General features: G+C 27.7%; 1 protein-coding gene across 1 annotated transcript in view; it reads left to right on the plus strand.

The window, feature by feature from the left end:
- The first annotated feature begins 812 nt into the window (after positions 1-812).
- The window catches only part of LOC117176026 (protein Jumonji), a 44,934-nt gene continuing 24,724 nt past the window's right edge, over positions 813-21,022 (plus strand). The window contains exons 1-4 of the mRNA XM_033365991.1: positions 813-1,035; positions 1,253-1,419; positions 1,710-1,879; positions 7,012-10,651. Coding sequence (XP_033221882.1) covers positions 1,334-1,419; positions 1,710-1,879; positions 7,012-10,651 — 3,896 coding nt within the window. The 5' untranslated portion in view covers positions 813-1,035; positions 1,253-1,333. The remainder of the gene's footprint in view (positions 1,036-1,252; positions 1,420-1,709; positions 1,880-7,011; positions 10,652-21,022) is intronic.

Consider the following 21,022-nt stretch of genomic DNA (forward strand, 5'->3'; position numbering starts at 1 on the left):
AAGTCTTCTATGACGAGCATGTAAAAAAATGAATTTTTTTAACAATATCAACAAAAAAGTTACATTTCAACCAAATAGTTGAAATTTCTAACAAAATAGTTGAATTTTTAACAAAATACATGATATTTTAACCAATTAGTTAAAATTTCAACCAAAATAGATGAATTCTCAAGGATAAATACAATAGTTGATATTATTTCAATTAAAAAAGATTTTAATTTGAAATTAAACATATAGCTGAATTCAGCAAAAAAAAACGGATTTTCAAGAAAATCTGCAAAAAAGTAACTAAAATTAGTAACGAAGTTACTCTAAAAGTTAGAAATAACGTAACTTTTCAGTAACTTGGTTATTTTTGTAATAAATTACTACCCAACTTTCATTAGAACGTGTTCAATTCAAAATGGTTCAATACATTTATATATGTTTTTAATTTTAAAGGTTTTCAATTCAAATTTATTAATTATGTACATTAATAATTTTCAGAAAATAAAAATATTATATAGTTAAAACATCTATTTAGTATAGATCAAGAATTTAGAAGCCCCGCCAAATAAAACCACCGGTATTTTGCATGATAAAGTAGGTCTCTGTTTTGAGGTTATGTTTTTATCGTTTTTCTGTCTTTTCTATGCGTTTTGCAGGTTGAACATCATTTATATAATTGCTTTGTTCATCCCTGAAAGGGATTTTAATAATTAAAAAAAAACCTTAATACTTAAAAAATAGAAGAATTCCTGCAATCATAACTATTTTTTTCTGAAGTTTTCCCTATTTATCGACCAAACTCAACAGAGTCCCAGAGATGCCCAGAGACAAATCTTTCAGCTTAGATGCATCTTTGCTTGTTTATAAATCATGGTTGGGGTTGGGGATAGTTTTGAGAAAAATGGGAGTGAAAGAAGCTGCATAAACAATCGCTGTCAGCACCTTGTTTACTCATTTATTCTCATTTCTTCAAGTGCCTAATTATTTTCCCCAAGTATTTAAGTTGCCTTAAATTATGAGCCGACCCGAGTGACTTTATTCTAAATGGTAGGTATATAAGTGATCAAAAGTGCATCCTGCATCTCTCCTCTGCTTTTTTTTTGCATGAATCTGTAAGTGTAAGCCTGCAAGCCATTGCCCCGTCGAAGTATCTCACGTATTTTCTATACTTGCTCCGAAATGAAATATAAAAACTAAACAATAAATTAAATGTTCTTAACATTCTTTTGTTAATTGATCGAGTGCTTTTTTAACAAAACTTTAGTCTGAAGGAGACATTGCTTGTAGCGCAATTTTTCTCAAATTCTGGGGATCGTCATGACCAGATAAGTGGTGAATTTTTAAAATGGTATTGAATCGAAATGATAAAAGAAAAAGAAAAGAAGGAGATCTCGTGGACCTCATGGATCCCGTCTCAGAATCACCGAAAAGGTAAGCTAATTGTTATTAATTGTCCTCATTTTTAACAGCAATCTTGACAGCTTTCACTCTCCGAGATTAAAACTTTTAAAAATTAATCAGAATTAATTTTTTTCGAGAATTAATTATTGTCTTGGCTAATCTTGAGAATTATTTACGTTTCTTATCAGCGACTCGGCTTTATTGATTTTGTTAAGCAACTATATGTTCTTCCAATTAGACTGCTATTTAATCTATATTAATTTTTCAGTTATATTGTAAAGATTCGAGTAGAAAGTACTTTATTGCAAATATTTTTTCAGGACAAAAGTTCACGCTCAAAGAAAATTCGCACAAGGAGCACCAACAAATTACAGTCCGGCGAGTACACCTGTTAAAGAAAAAGAAAAATCGAAGCCACCTGTTATCACTGAATTGATAACTCATAAGCGTCCAAACACAGAAGATTTCCTGACATTCCTTTGTTTTAGAGGTAAACGCGACAATAATTTTACTGCTAAAATCGAGGTTATTTAAACGTACCAAAAATAACCCGCTACGCACAGATACTGCACGTTTCTTACTTTGTTTGGTTAAGTATCAAATTAAAACATATGTTTCAATTTAAAATGCTATAAAATATAATTAAAAATGATAAATTGGAGAAAAAAAAATTAAAACAGCTACATCGGCTTTCAGTAATCTGTAAGTTTTATTTTTAACATCCTTGAAAACCTGGAAATCTTCTTCATATTTTCACGAAAACCTTGAATTTTAATTATTATTTTTTTTTCTTTTAAAACAATAATTTTATCTTTTTTATCTTTTAGCCTATTATGAAAGAAACATCTCGTTTAGGAAAAATTTTGCTGCTAAAAATTTTTTTATTCGTCAAGATATAATTGATCTTTTGTTTATTACAGAATAAATAAAGATATTTCAAGGCACTTTTTGTTGAGGTGTTCAAATTAGAAATTATAACAATTTTTAGTTTAAAATTTCGATGTTAATTCAGTTTCATAATTATAATAAGTCATGGCCATACAACGGATTTTTCGAGGGGTTGACCACTCCGTTTTTGAGTGTACAACAGATTTCAAAAATGTTACAAAATATTTCTAAAGATTTCAAAATATTTCAAACATTTCAAAGTATTTTAAATATCTTAAACGTTTCATAAAGATTTCACGGATGTTAACGATTTAAAAAATACGCGAACGCAAGATTTCAATAAAGATTTTACAGCAATTTCACATACATTTAAAAACTTTAAAGATTTGAAGAATTTTGAAAAAGGGTACGGTACACCAGATTTCAAAGATTTCAAAAATTTGAAACGATTTCAAGAGGTTTTAAAACATTTTAGAAGATTTCAAAATATTTCAAATAATTCAATTACTTCAACGAATACAAAAGATTTTCCAAACAAAGATTCAAGAAAGATTTTATAAACATTTCAAAATATTTCACAACAATTCCCCAAAGATTTCGAACATTTCACAAAGATTTAAAAACTTATAAAAGAGTTTAAATATTTTAAAAAGGGTATATTAAACCACATTTCTAAGATTTCAAAACATTTCCAATATTTTAAACAATTTCAAAATTTTTTAGCAGGTATCAAAAGATTTCACTAAGATTTGTAATAATTTAAATAATTCCAATGAATTCACAAAGATTTCAAAAGATTTCGAACATTTCGATAAGATTTCGAACATTGCACAAAGATTTTAAAACTTTCAAAAGATTTTAAAGATTTCAAAACATTTCAAAGATTTTAAATAACTTGAAAATTTTTTAGGAGATGTCAAAAGATTTCACAAAAGTTTCAAAGATTTCATAAAACATTCATAGAGATTTCAAAACAATACGAGAATTTCAAAGATTTCAACAAGGGTGCAGTACACCAGATTTCAAAGATTTCAAACCATTTCAAAGATTTTAAACGATATTAAACATTTTTATAAGATTTAACAAAATTTAAAAATGATTTCAAACATTCCAGTGATTTCAAACGAATGCAAAAGACTTGAGAAGATTTCACAATTTCTTTAAAGAATTCATAAGGATTTCAAAAGATTTCAAGAATTTCAAAACCTTTTTAAAGATTTTAAGTGGTTTCAAAAGGTTTCCACACATTTGAGAAGATTTCAAAAGACTTCATTGATATTAAACAAATACAAACGATTTCGCAAACAAAGATTATAGAAAAAGATTTTACAAAGATTTCAAAGGTTTGAAGATATTCCTAAAGATTTCAGAAAGATGACTCATGTTCGCAAAAAATTAAGAATTTTTTTATTTAGGATTCGGCTTTCTTTAGAAATTTTTGGCAAATAAAAAATTGAATGGCTCATATTTTACATGTATAACAAACGTTTATTTTATTATTTGGTGTAAAAAGGGAGACCTGGAAAATTTTGATTTCTTAATAACCTGGAAAAGACCTTGAATTTTGTTCCTAAGAATCGCTAGACACACTGGAGATGTATAAATATAAATTCCTACATTTGGTTTACTTTGAAGATCAAAAGTGAAGTTTTGAATTCTAAATCTTCCAAATTCAATAAATTTGAAAATCAAAACTCAAGCTTTCAATTCTAAATCTTCCAAATGTAATAAATTTCTTTATTTGTAGATGTATCAAAATCAAAAATCTTGAATTTGTATGAGTTTAGGAATCCAAAGGCAGGTTTTCACTTCTAAATCTTCCAAATGGAAAAAATTTCTAATGGAAATAATAAAAAGTACAGAATTTTTAAGTTTAAAATTTCGAAATTAAAAACTTCAAGTTTAAAGATGTCTAAATTAAAACTCTTATATATGGAGAACTTTGAAGATCAAAAATCAAGTTTTCAATTTTAAATCTTTTGAACTGAAGAAATTTGGAATGTAAACCATAAAAATTACAGCATTTTTAAGTGTAAAACTTAAAACATATGCTTGAATTTAAAAGACCATAAATATGATTATTAATTTAATAAATTTAATTTGGCTTTAAGTAATCTGAAACTTTTTTTGAACCATATTTTAAATACGTCTGTCTTGAAGATTTACAACTGAAATTCCTTCCATTTTTAATGTATAATTAAAAATGGTGTAGTTTTAAATGTTTTTTATCTCTTCATTTTGAACATTTGTAATTGAAAAACCTTCACTTTTGGAGATTTATCAATAAAAAGTTCTAAATTTAGATTACCCTGTAGGCCAAAAGTCAAGTTTTCAATTGTAAATTTTCTAAATTCAAGAAATTTACAATGGAAATGACCAAAATTACAGAATTTTTAATTGCATAACTTAAAACTTGCAACATTTTAAATTGTAAATTGTTCAAATTAAAAACTATTGAATTTTTAAGACTAACATTTCAAACATCTACAATTTTAAATAGTTAGAATAAAAAAAATCTTAAATTTTAGAAATGTATAAATAAAAATTCCTAAATTTGGGTTAATTTAAAGATCAAAAGTCTTGCAAGGAATTTCCAATGGAAATGATCAAAATTACAGAATTTTTATTCGAACTCACGACTTGCAATATTTGAAATTGTAAATTATCATAATTAAAAAATTCTATTTTTAAGATTTCAGTTTCAAAAGTCTACAAGTTTAAAGGGTATCAATTGAAAAAAAATTTCCAATGGGAATTATAAAAATTACAGATTTTTTTATTTTCAAACTTTGCAAAATTTTAAATTGTTTTAATAAAAACTATTTAATTTATAATATTTACAATTCAAATATCCACAATTTTTAAGAGTTACAATTAAAAAACTCTGCAATTTTAAAGATATAAAAATAAAAGATCCTAAATTTAGATGATTTTGAAGATCAAAAGTTAAGTTTTTAATTCTAAATCGTCAAGATTCAAAAAAATTTCCACGGAAATTATAAAAATTATAAAATTTTCGAATGTAAAAACTTAAAATTTGCAACATTTAAAATTTTAAATTGCCAATATTAAAAAAACTATTCAATTTTCAAGAGTTGTAATTTAAACTTCTACAATTTTAAAGAGTTACGGTTTAAAAATCTTCAATTTTAGAGATGTATAAATATAAATTTCTATATTTGGCTTACTTCGAAGATGAAAAGTCAAGTTTTCAATTCTAAATTTTCCAAATTCAAGAAATTTCCAAGGGAAATTATAAAAATTATAGAATTTTTAATTCAAACTTACAACTTGCCACATTTGAAATTGTAAATTGTCATAATAAGAACTATTTAATGTTTCATATTTACGATTCAAACGACTACAATTTTAAAGGGTTCCAATTGAAAACTGCAATTTTGAAGATATGAAAATAAGAGTTCTTAAATTTGGATGATTTTGAAGATCAAAAGTCAAGTCCTCAATTATAAATCATCCAAATTAAAAAAATTGCCAATGGGATTTTTAAAAATTACAGATTTTTTAATTGTAAAACTTAAAATTTTAAATTGTCTTAATAATAACTATTTGATTTATAATATTAACAATTCTACCATCCGTAATTTTAAAGAGTTACAATTGAAAACTGCAATTTTAAAGATATAAAAATAGAAGTTCCTAAATTTGGATAATTTTAAAGATCAAAAGTTAAGTTTTCAATTCTAAATCTTCCAAATTCAAGAAATTTTCAAGGGAAATTATCAAAATTACAGAAATTCTCGATTGGAATTTAAAACTTGCAACATTTTAAATTGTGAATTCTCAAAGTTGAAAGCTTTCCAATTTTAAAGACTTACAATTCAAGACGGTGCAATTTTAAAATAAGTATAATTGAAAACTGCTCAATTATAGAAAGGCAAAAATCAAAAATTTTAAATTTTTGTATAATTTTATAAACAAAAAGTCAACTTTGTAATTATAAAGCATCCAAATTGAAGAAATTCCTAATTGAAAATCATCAGAAATACATTTTTAATTGTGAACTTTTAAAATGAAGTATTCTTTAATTTTGATGATATGCATTTCAAAGTCTTACATTTTTAAAGAGTTATATTTGAAAAATGTTTAATTTTAGAGAGGTAAAAATCAACATTTTAATTATGAAGCATCCAAATTGAAGAAATTTCCAACGGAAATCATCAGAATCACAAACTTTTGATTTGTAAAATTTTACAATGAAAAATTCTTTAATTTTGAAGATTTTCGATTCAAAGTGTTACAATTTTAAAGAGTTACATTTGAAAACGCTTCAATTGTAGAGAGGTCAAAATCAACATTTTTAAATTTATGATTTTATAAATAGAAAGTTAACATTTTAATTGTAAAGCACCCAAATTTTTCATTCTAAATTTTTAAAATAAAAATTTCTTTAATTCTATAGATTTACAAGTCAATATTCTAAGTTTTTGAAAAGTTACAATTGAAAAATCTACATTTTCAAAATTAAAGTATTTTATTTTGAAGATTTACAATTTAAACTTCTATAATTTTGAATCGTTAAAATTGAGAACTCTTAAATTTTAATGAAATATAATAAACAATTCTTAAATTTGAATTATTTTGAACATCAAAAGTCAAGTTTTCTATTATAATTCTTACAAATTGAAGAAATTTCAAATGTGCACCCTTCTAAATGAATGTCCCGTTATTATTTATTCCCGAGGATTATACAAAAAACTGCAATTTTCTTTCTAGGAACTTCAATACTCCCGCCGAGTTTGAATTTCTTCAACATCAGTACAAAGAAAGAAAAATCAGAGACAAAATCGACAAAAGCTTCCAGGCCTACTCCTTCCACCTCGAAAGCAACGTCATCCGAATCCGGAAAATCCAACTCGCCTCAAAAGTCAACAAAATCCAAAAGTAATGCCCCTCTTAAGAAAGAATTTCCGAAGGGAATCCAAAAGACAATTAAATTCAAGACAAAGACCTCAACAGCTCAAGCGTTGAAGAAGAAATATCTGGAGCAGAGGCTTGCCAAACAACGAATTAAAAACAACGTCAAAGCAGCCTACGTTATAAGAACTCGATCCTCCACAGAACAAAATGCAGGCAAACCTCTGCCTAAATTAGCTTCGAGAAATTTAGTACCAAAATCCGAATGTAAACGACGCGGTTTACGAAGTGGTGGTCTCGTCGAGAAAAGTGTCGCTCCTAAAACTGCTGCAAAAATCAAGCGATCTCCGATGAAACCCAAGAAGAGAGTGCTTGCCAAGAGCAAAAGTAACTCTTCTAATTCAGAGTCTTCCGATGATGAGGAGCTGAAATCTTCCCAAGGGAAGAAAGTAACGAAATCTCTACCTAAGAAGGTTTGCACGAGGAATAAATCGGATCTGAGAAGAGTGACGAGATCGTCCGTAGATACGAAATCCCCTCAACACCTTTCGCGAAGACCGACGAGAAAGACGAAAGAAGCCGCGGCTGTATATATGGAAATCTTGGGCCGGAAACTAGTCAGTCCTGAGTTGGAAAACGATGAGGATAATATTTCCCTTGATAGCTTTCCAGAATTGCCAAATGCTCGCAGGTCTCTGAAGGAGGAGATTGAGATTAAGGCGAAAGTGAAACAGAATGCAAAGTTTGTTGCCAAAGAGAAGGAGAGTAAAGGAAGTTCTGTGAGTAGTAAAAAGGTCGAGAAGATTGAAAAGATAGAAAAGGTCGAGAAGATCGAGAAGCTTCGGGCTGTGAAAACGGTTTTAAAGAGCAAGAGGCTTGTGAAGATTCACAAGTATTGTGAACTCGAGTCTGAAGACGAGTCAGAGAGTTCAACCGATAGTGAGAAAAGTAGCGAAGCCAGGCCGATTACGAGGAGGAGTTTGAATAAGGTGATTAAACCTGCAAATAGAAGTTTGAGATCTTCGACGAGGAATATTCCAGTGAAGGTGGACGTTCAGAGTGCAGAGGTAAAGAAGGAAGTCAGAAAGGAGAAGATTGTGGTGAAGAGGAAACGAGAGGTGCTTGAGAAGAAGAAGGAAGAAGGAAAGGAGGAAAGTAAAAAGGATGAAGAAAAGAACGAGGCAAGAGTTAAGGAAGAGAGCAAAAAAGCTGAGGGTGTTCAGAAAGATAGTAAAAAGGAGGATTTGAAAAGTGATAGCAAAAAGGAAGAAACTACAAAGACTGATATTAAAAAGGGAGAATCCGTAAATGAAGTGAGTAAAAAGGATGATACTAAAATAGATGATACTAAAAAAGATGATACTAAAAAGGAGGAAGTAAAAAGGATTAAAAAGGAGGAAATGAAGAGAGAAGAAGTTAAAAAGACAGTTAAGAAAGAAGAATCCAGAACTGAAAGTAAAAGTGATACTAAAAGTGAAACTAAAAGCGTAACTAAAACTCTAAATAAGAAAGATACTAAAACAGAAAGTCCTGATGATGTTGAGAATGTAGAATCGGACGAGGAAACACTTGGTTCGCTTCTAATTAAGATGAAAAAGAAGAAAGAAGCTGATTCTCTCAAGAAGACTGAGCAAACCAAGAGCAAAGTTATCAAAGAAGTTAAGGATCCAAAAATATCCGACGATGAAGAGGCGTTCAGAGGTTTTACAAAAAAGGCAATTTCGAGTGTTTTGGATTCGTGTCAGTCTCACGTGAATGCGAATCTCCTAATTTCCGAAGCAGAAATAAAATCATCAGTTGAACCACCATCCCCTGAACGACTGGAATCACCTCCCGAGGTCAAGGATGATACTCTAATTATAGAGCAACCTTCAATTATTCCCGTTTTGAAACCTGCTCCTGAAATTAAAATCGTGACTCCGAAAGCTGATTCTTCGAAACAGGATAAAACGCATGTTTACAAATCTGAGGCCGAGGTGAATATAATCGACATGCCATCGTCAGCGACTCTTGGACGAAAGGAGAGAGTAAATATGTCGACTGAGCAGATAGAAAAGTGGCTGTGCGAGAGTTCACTTGCGAAAGAGGAGAGCAAAGTTGAAATGGAAAACGTGACTAATTTTCAGTACGAGACTGTTGAGAAACCGAAAGTCTCCACGCATCATTTATCCATTTCCTCGAAGATTCAACATTTAGTGAGGCCGGTGAATGTCACTCTTGCAAAATTAAATGATAAGAAGGGCAAGCCTTCGAATTTGGTAGTTTTAAGCCCACAAGTGAGTGCAATTAAACATCCGGGCTCTTTGCTGGCTGTGAAGAATAAACCAGTTGAAGTCGAGCCAAAACAGCCAATTTTGGTAAGCAAACCTCAACCTCCGAAGGTGAGCAAGGAATCTCCGAACGCAGAAGATAGTGATGCGGTTTCGAAATCGGATCAAAATTCTCTCGACGGTTCCCCGGATAAGAAGAACCTTGAAAAGAAAATTCTCTCCCAACCGAGGAAATTATTTCTACCAAAGGTAAAGGAGAGGAAGATCGCAGCTCCGAGTGCGAATGCTTTTTCCCCGGAAAATGAAAGTAGTGTTTATGCATTTGAAAGTGATACGGAAGTTCCGGTAAGTACCCCGTTCAGGAGAAAAAGCAAACCAGCTTCACCTTTGATAAAGGGTCCAGATGAAAAAAGCAGTAAAGATAATCCCAATAAGGATAGCAATGATACTCAGAGTTCTGAATTATCCGGAGGTGAGAATTTCAAAGTTCCTGAAGCGAAAAAAGAGACGGAAACTCCGATAATTTCGACCAAGACGAACACGATTGATTTGAAGAATTTGGCTAACATGCAAGTTCTTTCTCTGGACAAGCTGACGACTAATTGGAGCAATGTTAATTGCAGTGCGTCTATTGCTGTCCAGGTGAATTTAGATGAACAAAATCAAGTTCAAAATTCAGAAGTTGATGAAAATGGACAGCTAAAGAGTACGGAAATATCGACGCAAACTGAGGGATCGAATGACAATGACGACGATAATGATGGACAGCTATTTTATATTCCTTTGCAAGCGGTCACGAGGAATGGGTCGGTGCAAGGTCATCAGCTGATACAAGGAGTGGCTGTTAAATTGGGAACGGAGGGACCAACTGGACCGAATCAGAGAGTTTTGTTAAAGGCGAAACTTGTTACGAAACCACCTTTGAATGTAGCCAGGGTTCCTCCGGTTGGAACTGTTCAACCGACTGCTAGAGCTCCGCCGATTGCCTCGACTTCTAGTGCAGATCATCCAATGCCGTCGACTTCATCGGCAGTTCCTGTAGCCTCGACTTCCGAAATTCGAGGTGTCGTGGTTCATAAGGAGGAGAATTTAAATCAGGGCGGAAATGTTCGAAGTAAGGAAACTGCTACGAGTTCAGGTGGAGTTGAAAAGGCTGAAAAGGTTTTGAAGTCTCAGAAGGCATCCAGGGAGAGGAAGGTTTCTATCGATTCCGGAAAACCTACCAAGAGGTGAGTTTAATTTTAGAAATATTAATATTTGGTATAAATAAATGATATCTGCTGTTTTTTTTAAAGATGTCGGTTTTTAATTGACCCAAGTATTATAACAGTAGAGAAGATTTTTTAATTTGCATTAGGGTCGATAGTATTTTTTGTTTTCTGAAATTATTTAAAAGATATTTATTTATTTTCAATTAAAAATACAAATTAGATGTTTAATGTTTCGTCCCGGACGGACTCACTGGACTGATCAGTAAGGTAATATGAATCAGTCCTACCTTTAGTTTTTCAAAAACGGAACAAAAAATTGTATATTAGAATTCATTTAAAATCATGTTATTTCGGCCCAGGATAGGGGTCAAAACATAAATTAAAAGATCAACAATTACTAATTTAAATTGAAAATTAATATTATTTTAGTAATACTCACGAAAATAATATTTTTTTTCGGAACACAATTTTGGAACAAAACCAAAAAATACTACAGTTTTCAAATACAGTTTTCAAATATTATGCAAAAAATTCCGGATAAACTTAAAAGATTTTACAAAGACTTAAATGATTTCCCAAAGATTTCACAAAGATTTCAATGATTTCTCAAAGATTTCACAGTTTTCAAATACTTTGCAAAGATTTCGAATAGATTTAAAAGATTTTACAAAGACTTCAATTATTTCCCAAAGATTTCAATAAGTTCACAAATATTACTAAATATTTCAAAAATATTTACAAATATTAAATATTTTACAAAGACGTTCAATAACTTCAAAAATATTTCCAAAGATTTCTATGATTTCCCAAAGATTTCGAATATTTTGCAAAGATTTAAAGAATATCATAAATATTATGAAATATTTCGCATATTTCAAGAAGATTTCAATGATTTTCTAAGCATTTCACAAAGATTACCAAATATTTAAAAAATGTTTCCAACATTTCAAAGATTTCTTCGCAAAGTTTTCCAAGGATTTCAATGTTTTCCCAAAAGTATCAAAGATTTCACATAGATTTCAAATATTTGGCATAGATTTGAAAGATTTAATGAAGACATCAATTATTGCCCAAAAATTTCACAAAGATTTCCATAATTTTACAGATGTTACAAAATATTTCAAATATTTCCTCAAGCGTTCAGAAATATTTCACAAAGATTAGAATGATTTAAAGTTAAAAAAATGTCACAAAGATTTCGGGTAGATTTGAAAGATTTCACCAAGACTTAAATGATTTCCCTACGATTTCACAAATATTTCAAAACTGTTTCAAAAATATTTTCAAAGATTTCAATGATTTCCCAGATATTTCACAAAGATTTCAACAATTTCAGAACTTTTGCCAAATGTTTAAAAAATGTTTTAAACATTTTATAAAGATTTCAATGATTTTCTAAAGATTTCAATCATTTAAAAAATATACCAAATATTTCAAAAATCTTTTAAATATTTCATCAAGATTTCAATCGTTCCAAAAATTTGATCAAATATTCATAAAATATTTTAAATATGTCGTAAATATTTCAAAAGATATCACAAAGATTGCATTGCTTTCCGAAAGACGTTACAAACATTTTAAAGACTTCGCAAAGATATCGAATAGATTTAAAATATTTGACAAACTTCAACGTTTTCCCAGCGATTTCAGCAATTATTTAACATTAAAAAAATATTTTATAAAGATTTCGAGGATTTCCCAAAGATTTCAAATATTTCATACATATTTCGGATAGATTAAAAAGATTCCACAAAGATTGCAGTCATTTAAAAAATATTATCAAATATTAATAAAATATTTGAAATATTTCACAAAGATTTCGAATAGATTTGAAAGATTTCACGCACTTGAATGCTTTCTCAAAGATTCCAATAATTTCACAAATATTTCCAAATATTTCGATAAAATTATAAATATTTAACAAAGATTTCAAAGATTCGAAAAAGATTTTAATGGCTTTTCAAAGATTTTACAAAGATTTCAAATATTTGACAAAGATTTTTGGAAAAATTCTAACGATATGATGAATTTAATCATTCGATTTTAATAATATTATGTTTAAACCAGTTTTGAAACAATAATTAACAGTTAATCATTTTGAATTTGAAAGTTTTTGATATTCAAAAAATATATATTTATAATGATTTAGAAATAAAAACGTTGATAATCAAACAATTTTATAGTAGATAAAATTTAAAAAAAAAGATACATTAAAATTTATTATTTAAATTTTTTTAAGATCAAAAATTAATAGTATTCTAAGAAAACGTTCAAAGTTAAAAGTAATTTTTAATGAAAAGCATTAATAGAGAAAAATAAATGAGAAGCATTAATAGTGAAAAAATTTCTTCTATGGAACGTTGAAAATAAAAGAATAAGAGAATAAATGAAAAGCATTAATATTGAAAAAATGTCTACTATGGAACGTTGAAAATAAAACGAATCCGAGCTTCATTTAATAAGTAAAAAAATTTTTGGTCACCAAGAATTGCTAAATTAAAACCTTTTTATACTCAAACTCTTTAAAATGCAAATTAAAAAGTGAACAAAAGATTACTAAAAAAAATTGGTGTATAATGATTGCGATGTTTGAAATTCCACAATTTTAACCCTTTCAATTTGAAAATGTTTTTTTAAAGCTGAGTTTGAATTATTTAATATTTTGAAACATTTTCAAGTAAAAAATAAATTAATTTCTAACTGCCGTGTTCGAAAATATTTTAATTTCTAAGGCTTTAAACTGACAACTGTCCAAATATCAAGTCTTTGAATTGCATACTCTACGAATTTGAATAATAAAAAAAACCAAACATTTTTTTTACGTTTAAAACTGAAACCAAACCATTTAGATTATTTAAATCTAAAATTATTAAATCTGAAGCAAAGAGACAAGTATATTTTTAATAATTATTTCTTGAAATAATTGATTTCCACCACAACAAAAATGATTGTCATTTTCACCGTTCAGAATTGAAGAATTTTAAGTATTGTAAACCATTAAAGTTTAACTATTCTAAACACTTGGAAAATTATCTATTTTCTAATTGAAAACTATCAAAGTAAATTAATTCAAATTTGAAGCGTTAAAAATTGATTCTAAACTTCGTTTAAAACATAAAGCATTCTTGAATTAAGATCTTGAAACTAAATGTTTAAAAATAATTTTTTACATTGAGCATCACGATTTAAAAAATTCAATCAGTGTAATCTGAAGTGCAACATTAATAACTTGAAAATCAATGATAAATAATTTCGTAATATGATAAGTAGTTTGTATACCTCATTTTGATAAGAGAGATTTTGATGTAAGAGTTTAACACATACCTAATTTTTTTAATGATTGTCCTAAACACCACATCCAATATTTCTAGAAACCCCTTTTTTCAGAATTCTAAAAATAAAGGAATAAAAATTAAAATCGTGAATGTGCAAATTTGAATATTGTGAATAAAGTATTACTTACCATTGTTTTGAATTTTACGTTCCTGTTGGGAAATAACAAAAAGATAAAAACGAACAGTATTAGAACATGTAAAAATTCAATTTACATATATAAAAAACAAGATTTACACAAAGTGTAAACAATGATCCTGGAATGAGAAAGTGGTCAAATATACACATAGATTAAAATATTGAAGAAATTATGAAAAATTTGCACAAAAAAATCAGCATAGTGACAAAGTGGTTAAAATGATATCAAAAACCATTCATTCGAAAATAGATGGTCGTTGATAAATAAAATTAAAATACAAAGTGCTCTCTATTTGATCGGCGGCAAGTATCCGCCAAATTTATACTCGAGCACTTTTTGCATTTTTATTAACAAAATTGGTACAATATCAGTACCAAATGGGATATAATATCTTTCTGTAACTTCGAAGATATTAAATTCCAATGCTAGCTACTTATAAAAGAATCATCCACACTCGAATAAACTACCTGCCTTCCTAGCTATATCTAAAAAAATGTAATCAATTACACCAACAGAATCACTCCACAATTCTCATTCTCACCGCCCCGGTGCCAAAAAAAACCTAACCTAGGGATTCGTCCCGGGACTTATCCTGCACCTGAGCTTGGAAGCCACGTTAGGGCATTTTTCAGACAAACCAGCCAAATTCCTGAAATCGCACACCGTTAAAAAAATATAAGAATAATTCAGTAATTCAAAAAATGCAAATTAAGAGAAATTTATTTGAAGCTTTCAAGTGAGACGCAAATACACACTCACACCGATTCTGCGCCTTACTTGATTAGAAAATAAAACGGTGTACGCAAACAATTTCCATGTGGTTAAACCATTAGTAATATCCTATTCTACATTAATATCATGACCTTGTCCTTCACTGATTTGAACATTTTAATTAAAGTATTCAAATTCTAACTAAAAAAAATATATTCTGAAATAAATTTGAACAAAATCAACTAGAAAACTTTATTTAAACTGAAATTCCAATAAAGTTAAAGTATTGTTCCAAACTAGAGTTAAAGTAAATAATCAATTAAAAATAAATAAGGGGTCGTTCATAATCTATGTTAACAATTTGATTGGGTGGGTAGATAACTATTTGGTTAAAATTTTCATTTTTTTGTTGAAAATGTAAATATTTTGTTGAAAAGTCATATTTTTTGGTCAAAAATGCAACTAATACTTGCTTGAAAGTTGAATTACTTTATTTTAAATTAATTTTTTTGGTGCAAGATTGATCTTTTTTATCGGAAAATTAAAGTATTTTATTTTTCGAAAATTAATCTTGTTTAAAAAATCATCTTTTGGATTAAACTATTTTGTTGAAAATTAATTTTTTTGAGTTAAAGATTCGTCATTTCATTTGAAGTCATTGCTTAAAATTTAAGTGTTATTCGAAAATTCGTTTTTTAAATTTTTTATTACAAATTAATGTTTTAAACTGAAAATCTAACGATGTATTCCATTCTTTGATAGAGCATTATATTTTTATTTAAAATTTATCTTTTCTAGTTAAAAATTAATCTGTTTTATTTGAGGATTCTACTATGCGATTGAAAATTCGTATTCCTTGGTTTGAAAAATCGACTAAAGTTTAAAGATTAACAACTTTTTAAAAAATAGCTGCAATTGATGCATTATTTTTATTGAAAATTGATCTGTTTTGTAGAAAATTCGTCTGTTTAGCTTAAAAATTCAATAATTTGGTAGAGAATTAAAAAATGTGCTTGAAAATTCGTCATTTTTTGTTTAATTGAACAGGTGAAAAATACAGAAAAATACAGGGTAAAAAACAGGTTGAAAGTTAAACTTTTTGGTTGAAAATTAATCAAACTATTGTTGAAAGTAAGTTTGTTTGGCTTTAAAATGAATCTATTTTGTTAAATAGCTGTTTTTTTTTGGATTAATTCAACAGAGTGAAAATGTGTTTCGTTTAAAGATTAATGTTTAAAACTAAAAATGTTGAAGATACCATTTTTGGTTAAAAAAATTTTTTTTAATAGAAAATTGAAATATTTGGTTTAAAATTTATGTTTCTTGATTGAAACTTCGTCTGTTTAATTGGCGATTTAACTGTTTTGTTTAAAATTCATCTTTTTTTAGAAAGTTCATCATTTATGGTAGAAAGGTCATTTTTCTGGGTTGAAAATGAACTTTTTTTTTGAAAATTTAACATTTGGTGTTGAAAACTCAGCTGTTTTTGGTTGAATTTTTATCTTTTTGGTTTGAAATTGTTGACCATATGGCATAAAATGCACCGTTGTAGGTTGAAAATTCAATTTTTTTGAATATAGTCATCTTTTTAGATAGAAAGTTCAACTGTTTTGTTAAAAGTTCGTCCTTTTGGAGCGAAAATTTATCTTTTGTGGTAGAAAAGCCATCTTTCTTGGTTTAAAATGAACTTTTTTTGGTTGAAAGTTCAACTGTTTGGTGAAAAATTAATTTTATTCTTGAAAATTCTTCAATTTAGGTGTAAAGATTCATCTATTTTCTTAGAAAATCTTTTTTGCTCCAAAATTTAATTCAAATTCAAAATCATTCCTCGATTTTTGTGAAAAATCACCTTATTTTCCCAGTTTTGAGAGAATTTTGGTATACATCACTGGGGTGGCCAGAAATAGCACAAAATTGGTAACGAAAATTATGGACTAGGCTTAAAAGATAAAAACAACATTTTAGAGATCGGGTTGCCTTTGCATGGAAGAAAAGTGACAATAATATTGTGACTATTATTAAAACATGCTCGCGTTTACTTCGATACGAAGCTTCCCCGCGAAATATTTTCTTGGTTTCAAAAAGAAACGTAATATTTTTCGTGCACATCTTTTCATTTTTTATTTTTTTTATAATTGATGTTTAAATTGGCTTTAGTATCCTGCCACAATTTTCCAATTAGGATAATTTATGAGAAGAAGAATAATCAATGTTTCATGAAAATAACTTTTTTATCTCGCGAACCAAGAAAATGCAGACCTGTGCTAATAAATTGAAATAACGAAACCACTCGTTAAATAAATTAACTGTCACTATGTGATTTTTAAAAATAAATTACAACATGTCTCCGTGCCAGTTTTCGGTTTATTCGTCTTGTGGCATGCTTGGAGACATGAGGGACTTAAAAGTCGACTTACATTCGTTGATCTTTCACCAAATCGATGACACTAGCACTTCAGATCCTGAAAAATAAGAATTTATATGAATCAGAGTAGCCTACAAATATTTTTAACGTAGAATCTTTCATTGGCGAAACAAAACAATTTCAGATAAAATTTTTTTAATTTTAATTATATTTATTTATTTTCTACCATAAAAGATAAATTTTCAATCCAAAAAGGACGAATTTTCGACAGAACAGTTAATTTTTTTTACCAAAAAGATGTATTTTTAACAAGATATTTACATCTTCAACAAAAGAGTTGAATTTTTAACCATATTTTTCAATTGTCAACCCACAATGATAAATTTTTAACGAAATGGACGATTTCTTAAACAAAAAAGATTAAACCTCAACCACGCACAGTTGCATTTACAATTTTCTCTCCAAATAGACGAATGTTTACCAAAAGAGTTTAATTTTAAAAAATTCATTTTTGACCAGACAGTTGTATTTAAAACCAAGTAGTTAAAACTTAAAGCAAAATAGACGAATTATTACCAAATAGTTGAACTTTTGACCTTGAATTTTCAATCTGCAAAGATGAATTTTCAACCAAATGGTCGAATTTGTAGTCAAAATTAATCATTGATCTTGATGATATTTATTCGAAATAAACTATTGAATTTTTAACAAAAAGACGAGTTTTTACCCAAAGAGTTAAATTTTCAACCTAGAAGATGAGCTTTGAACAAAAAATGTATTATTTGACATGTCAACCAAAAAATATGAAATTTCGACTAAAATGGCAAATCTTCAACTGGAATAGTTAAATTTGTAATTTAACGAATAATTTTCAACCAAAAGACCATGAATTTTTAGTAAAATTATGAAATTTTCAATCAAAGATCTTAAAAGAAAATTATTTTGTAACAAAGTCGTTCAACCTCCAACTAGTTAAAAAAAGATCTCAATTGTAAATCAAAAAAAGTTGAATTCACCCAGAAAAGACAAATTTGTAATAAGATAGCTGAATCCTCAAACAATGAAGATTAATTTCTAATTCAAAAGTTGCATTTTTATCAATAAAAATTTATTTCTACTGAAATTAGAATTTTTAAACCGAAAAGACGAATTTTTAACAACAAAAAATGGACTATTCAACCAAGAAAGATTTCAGTTTCACCAATATGTGGATTTTCAAGAAAAAGTTAATTTTGTACCAAAATATTTGAATTTTCTAACCAAAAAGTGGTACTTTCAACAATATAGTTGAATTTTCAACTAAATAATAAAATTTGTAAATAAAAATATAATCGACCTGAGAAAGCAACTACAAAAAAATTGAATAGAAATAGAAATCCAAGAAAAACAAACTGCTAACAAGAATATTGAATTAGTGTGGCCGCAAAAACACTTTTTTCCTTGACTATTAATATTCAAAGACCAAAATATTATTCTTGTAACATTTTTAAAATAGAATATTTCATAAACGAAACTTAAGGAATGAAACAATTTCAAATTAAACATTTTAATTTATTATTCTTAACTCTCATAGGAATTCCCTGACTTTTTCAGGGTGGCCGTTTTAATCAAAGAATATTTAAATATTTGTAAATATTGTCTTGAAATTAATTTTTCAAGATAGAAAATCATTTTCAATTATCCTAGGAATCTTAATGAAATGTTTTTTAAGCTTTTCACAATTTTTAAAAAGCTTCTAATTTTTTTTCGAAATCTAAAAAATTCGAAATTTTATTTTAACTTAGACTTGGGCTACTTCCACCGAAATTTCGGTGCGAACAGCCGGATTATTTGCTACGTATAGACATTTCATTTAAATTATTTGAAAGATTTGAAATACGGAAAACATGTTTAACGTAGAAAATTAGAGAATTTAACTTATGTCACTAACGCCACATACAAAATTGCAAGTGAAAGTTTTATTTAGAAAGATTAAAAATTCAAAAACTGAAAAATATTGAATTAAAAAATTTGAAAATTATAGGCAATTTTGAATTTTCAATAAAGCGTTCGAAATTGAAAAATTCCGAAGAAGATTTTTTAAAATTAAACCATTTTTACCTGAGAATCCTTCCATGCTAAACATTTTTTTATAACTCGAAAAGTTATGAATTTGTATACTATTTTATTTTAAGATAATTATTTACCTGCATCCAGATTCCAGTTTGTACGATCTTGCCGCATTTGCCAATATTTCACTTGTTTCATATTCCAAAAGTCTTAACACTTCACATTTCGATAATAATATTCTAGTCAGAAAACATTAAATTTTTTATTGAATCAAGAAACTTTTTGCAAATATAATTTGTACAAAATTGAATAGTTATTGCAAAATAATGATAGAATGTCGCAATTTCTGTTGATAGTGTTGATTAAAAAAACAAAAAAACATTGTATTTGCAGGATTGCTACCAGATCCCAATTTCGAATTTCCCTGAAGTTCCCTAACTAATTTTTCATGTTTCCTGCACGTTCTAAAATACGATTTTTTAACTAAATAAATTAATTTTGAACTAAAAATGATAAATTTCCAAGAAAAAATAGAATAGTTACATTTTTAGTTAAGAGAATCAATTTTCAACTAAAAAAAAAACAATTTTCAATCAAATAGTTGAATTTGCAACACCAAAAATTAATTTAAAACCAAATTGATCATTTTTCAACTAAGATTAGTTAAATTTTCAGTTATAAGAATAAATTAATTTTTTAAACAAATAAAGTAAATGTCCAACGAAATAATTAAATTTATAACCAAACAGATGAATTTTTAATTAAGAAGATTAATTTTTTACAAAAAATCTTCCACAAGATACGTGCATTTTTGGCAAGAAAAGGAAATTTCAAACTAAAAAATGTTTTTACACAAAAATACGAATTTTTAACTAAAAAATATAAATTTAAAAAAATAGAAAAGTTTAATTTTCTGTAAAAAAAAATGAATTGTAAAGAAAAGACGTATTTTCCAATAAACAGTTAAATTTTCAACCATACATAAGTCTCCATTAAAAAAATTTCACAATGTAGTTTAACTTTGACCCAAGTAATTGAATTTTCAATTAAAAAAGATTAATTTACAACAAGATAATTAAACTTTTGACCAACGAGATAACTTTTCAACTTAATATATAAATATTTAACAAAAAAAGTGATTTCTTAACAAAGCGATTCAACCAAATGTTTTAAACAAATTAGTTGAATTATCAAGCAAAGAAGAACTGTTGAAAAAGAGTTTAGTCGAGTTCTTACGATCAAAATATGAATTTTTTAACAAGAAATAATTTTCTACCAAAAAACTTGAATTTTCAATCCAAAAAGACCAATTTTGTCAACCAAACAGGATGAAGTTTTAACCAAATAGTTCAGTTCTCTACCAAATAGTTGCATTTTTATCCAAAAAGATCAATTTGGGATTAAACAGATGAATTTGTAATAAAAAACAAATTTTCTTTTTTAAAAGTGGAACTTTCATCCGGATAATATTTCAGTTTATATTTCAACACCAAAATATAAATTTTAAACAAAAAGTAAATTTTCTACGAAAGAGTTAAGTTTTCAAGAAAATAGTATAATAGCTTAATTTCTAACCAAACAGTTTCATTTTTCTCAAAAAAAGATTTAATTTCTGCTAAAGAATGTAAACTTTAAAATAATAAAGACAAGCTTTCGAAAAAAGGGTTGAATTTTCAAAACCGAAAAGTTTACGAAAAAATGCAATTTTCTATTAATGAAAATAAATTCTGAGATTCTCATAAATTCTCAGAGAATTTATTTCTCGGTTAGAGCCTCGGTAATATTCTCATTC

The sequence above is a fragment of the Belonocnema kinseyi genome, chromosome 7 (assembly GCF_010883055.1).
Source record: "Belonocnema kinseyi isolate 2016_QV_RU_SX_M_011 chromosome 7, B_treatae_v1, whole genome shotgun sequence".
NCBI classification, from domain to species: Eukaryota; Metazoa; Arthropoda; class Insecta; order Hymenoptera; family Cynipidae; genus Belonocnema; species Belonocnema kinseyi.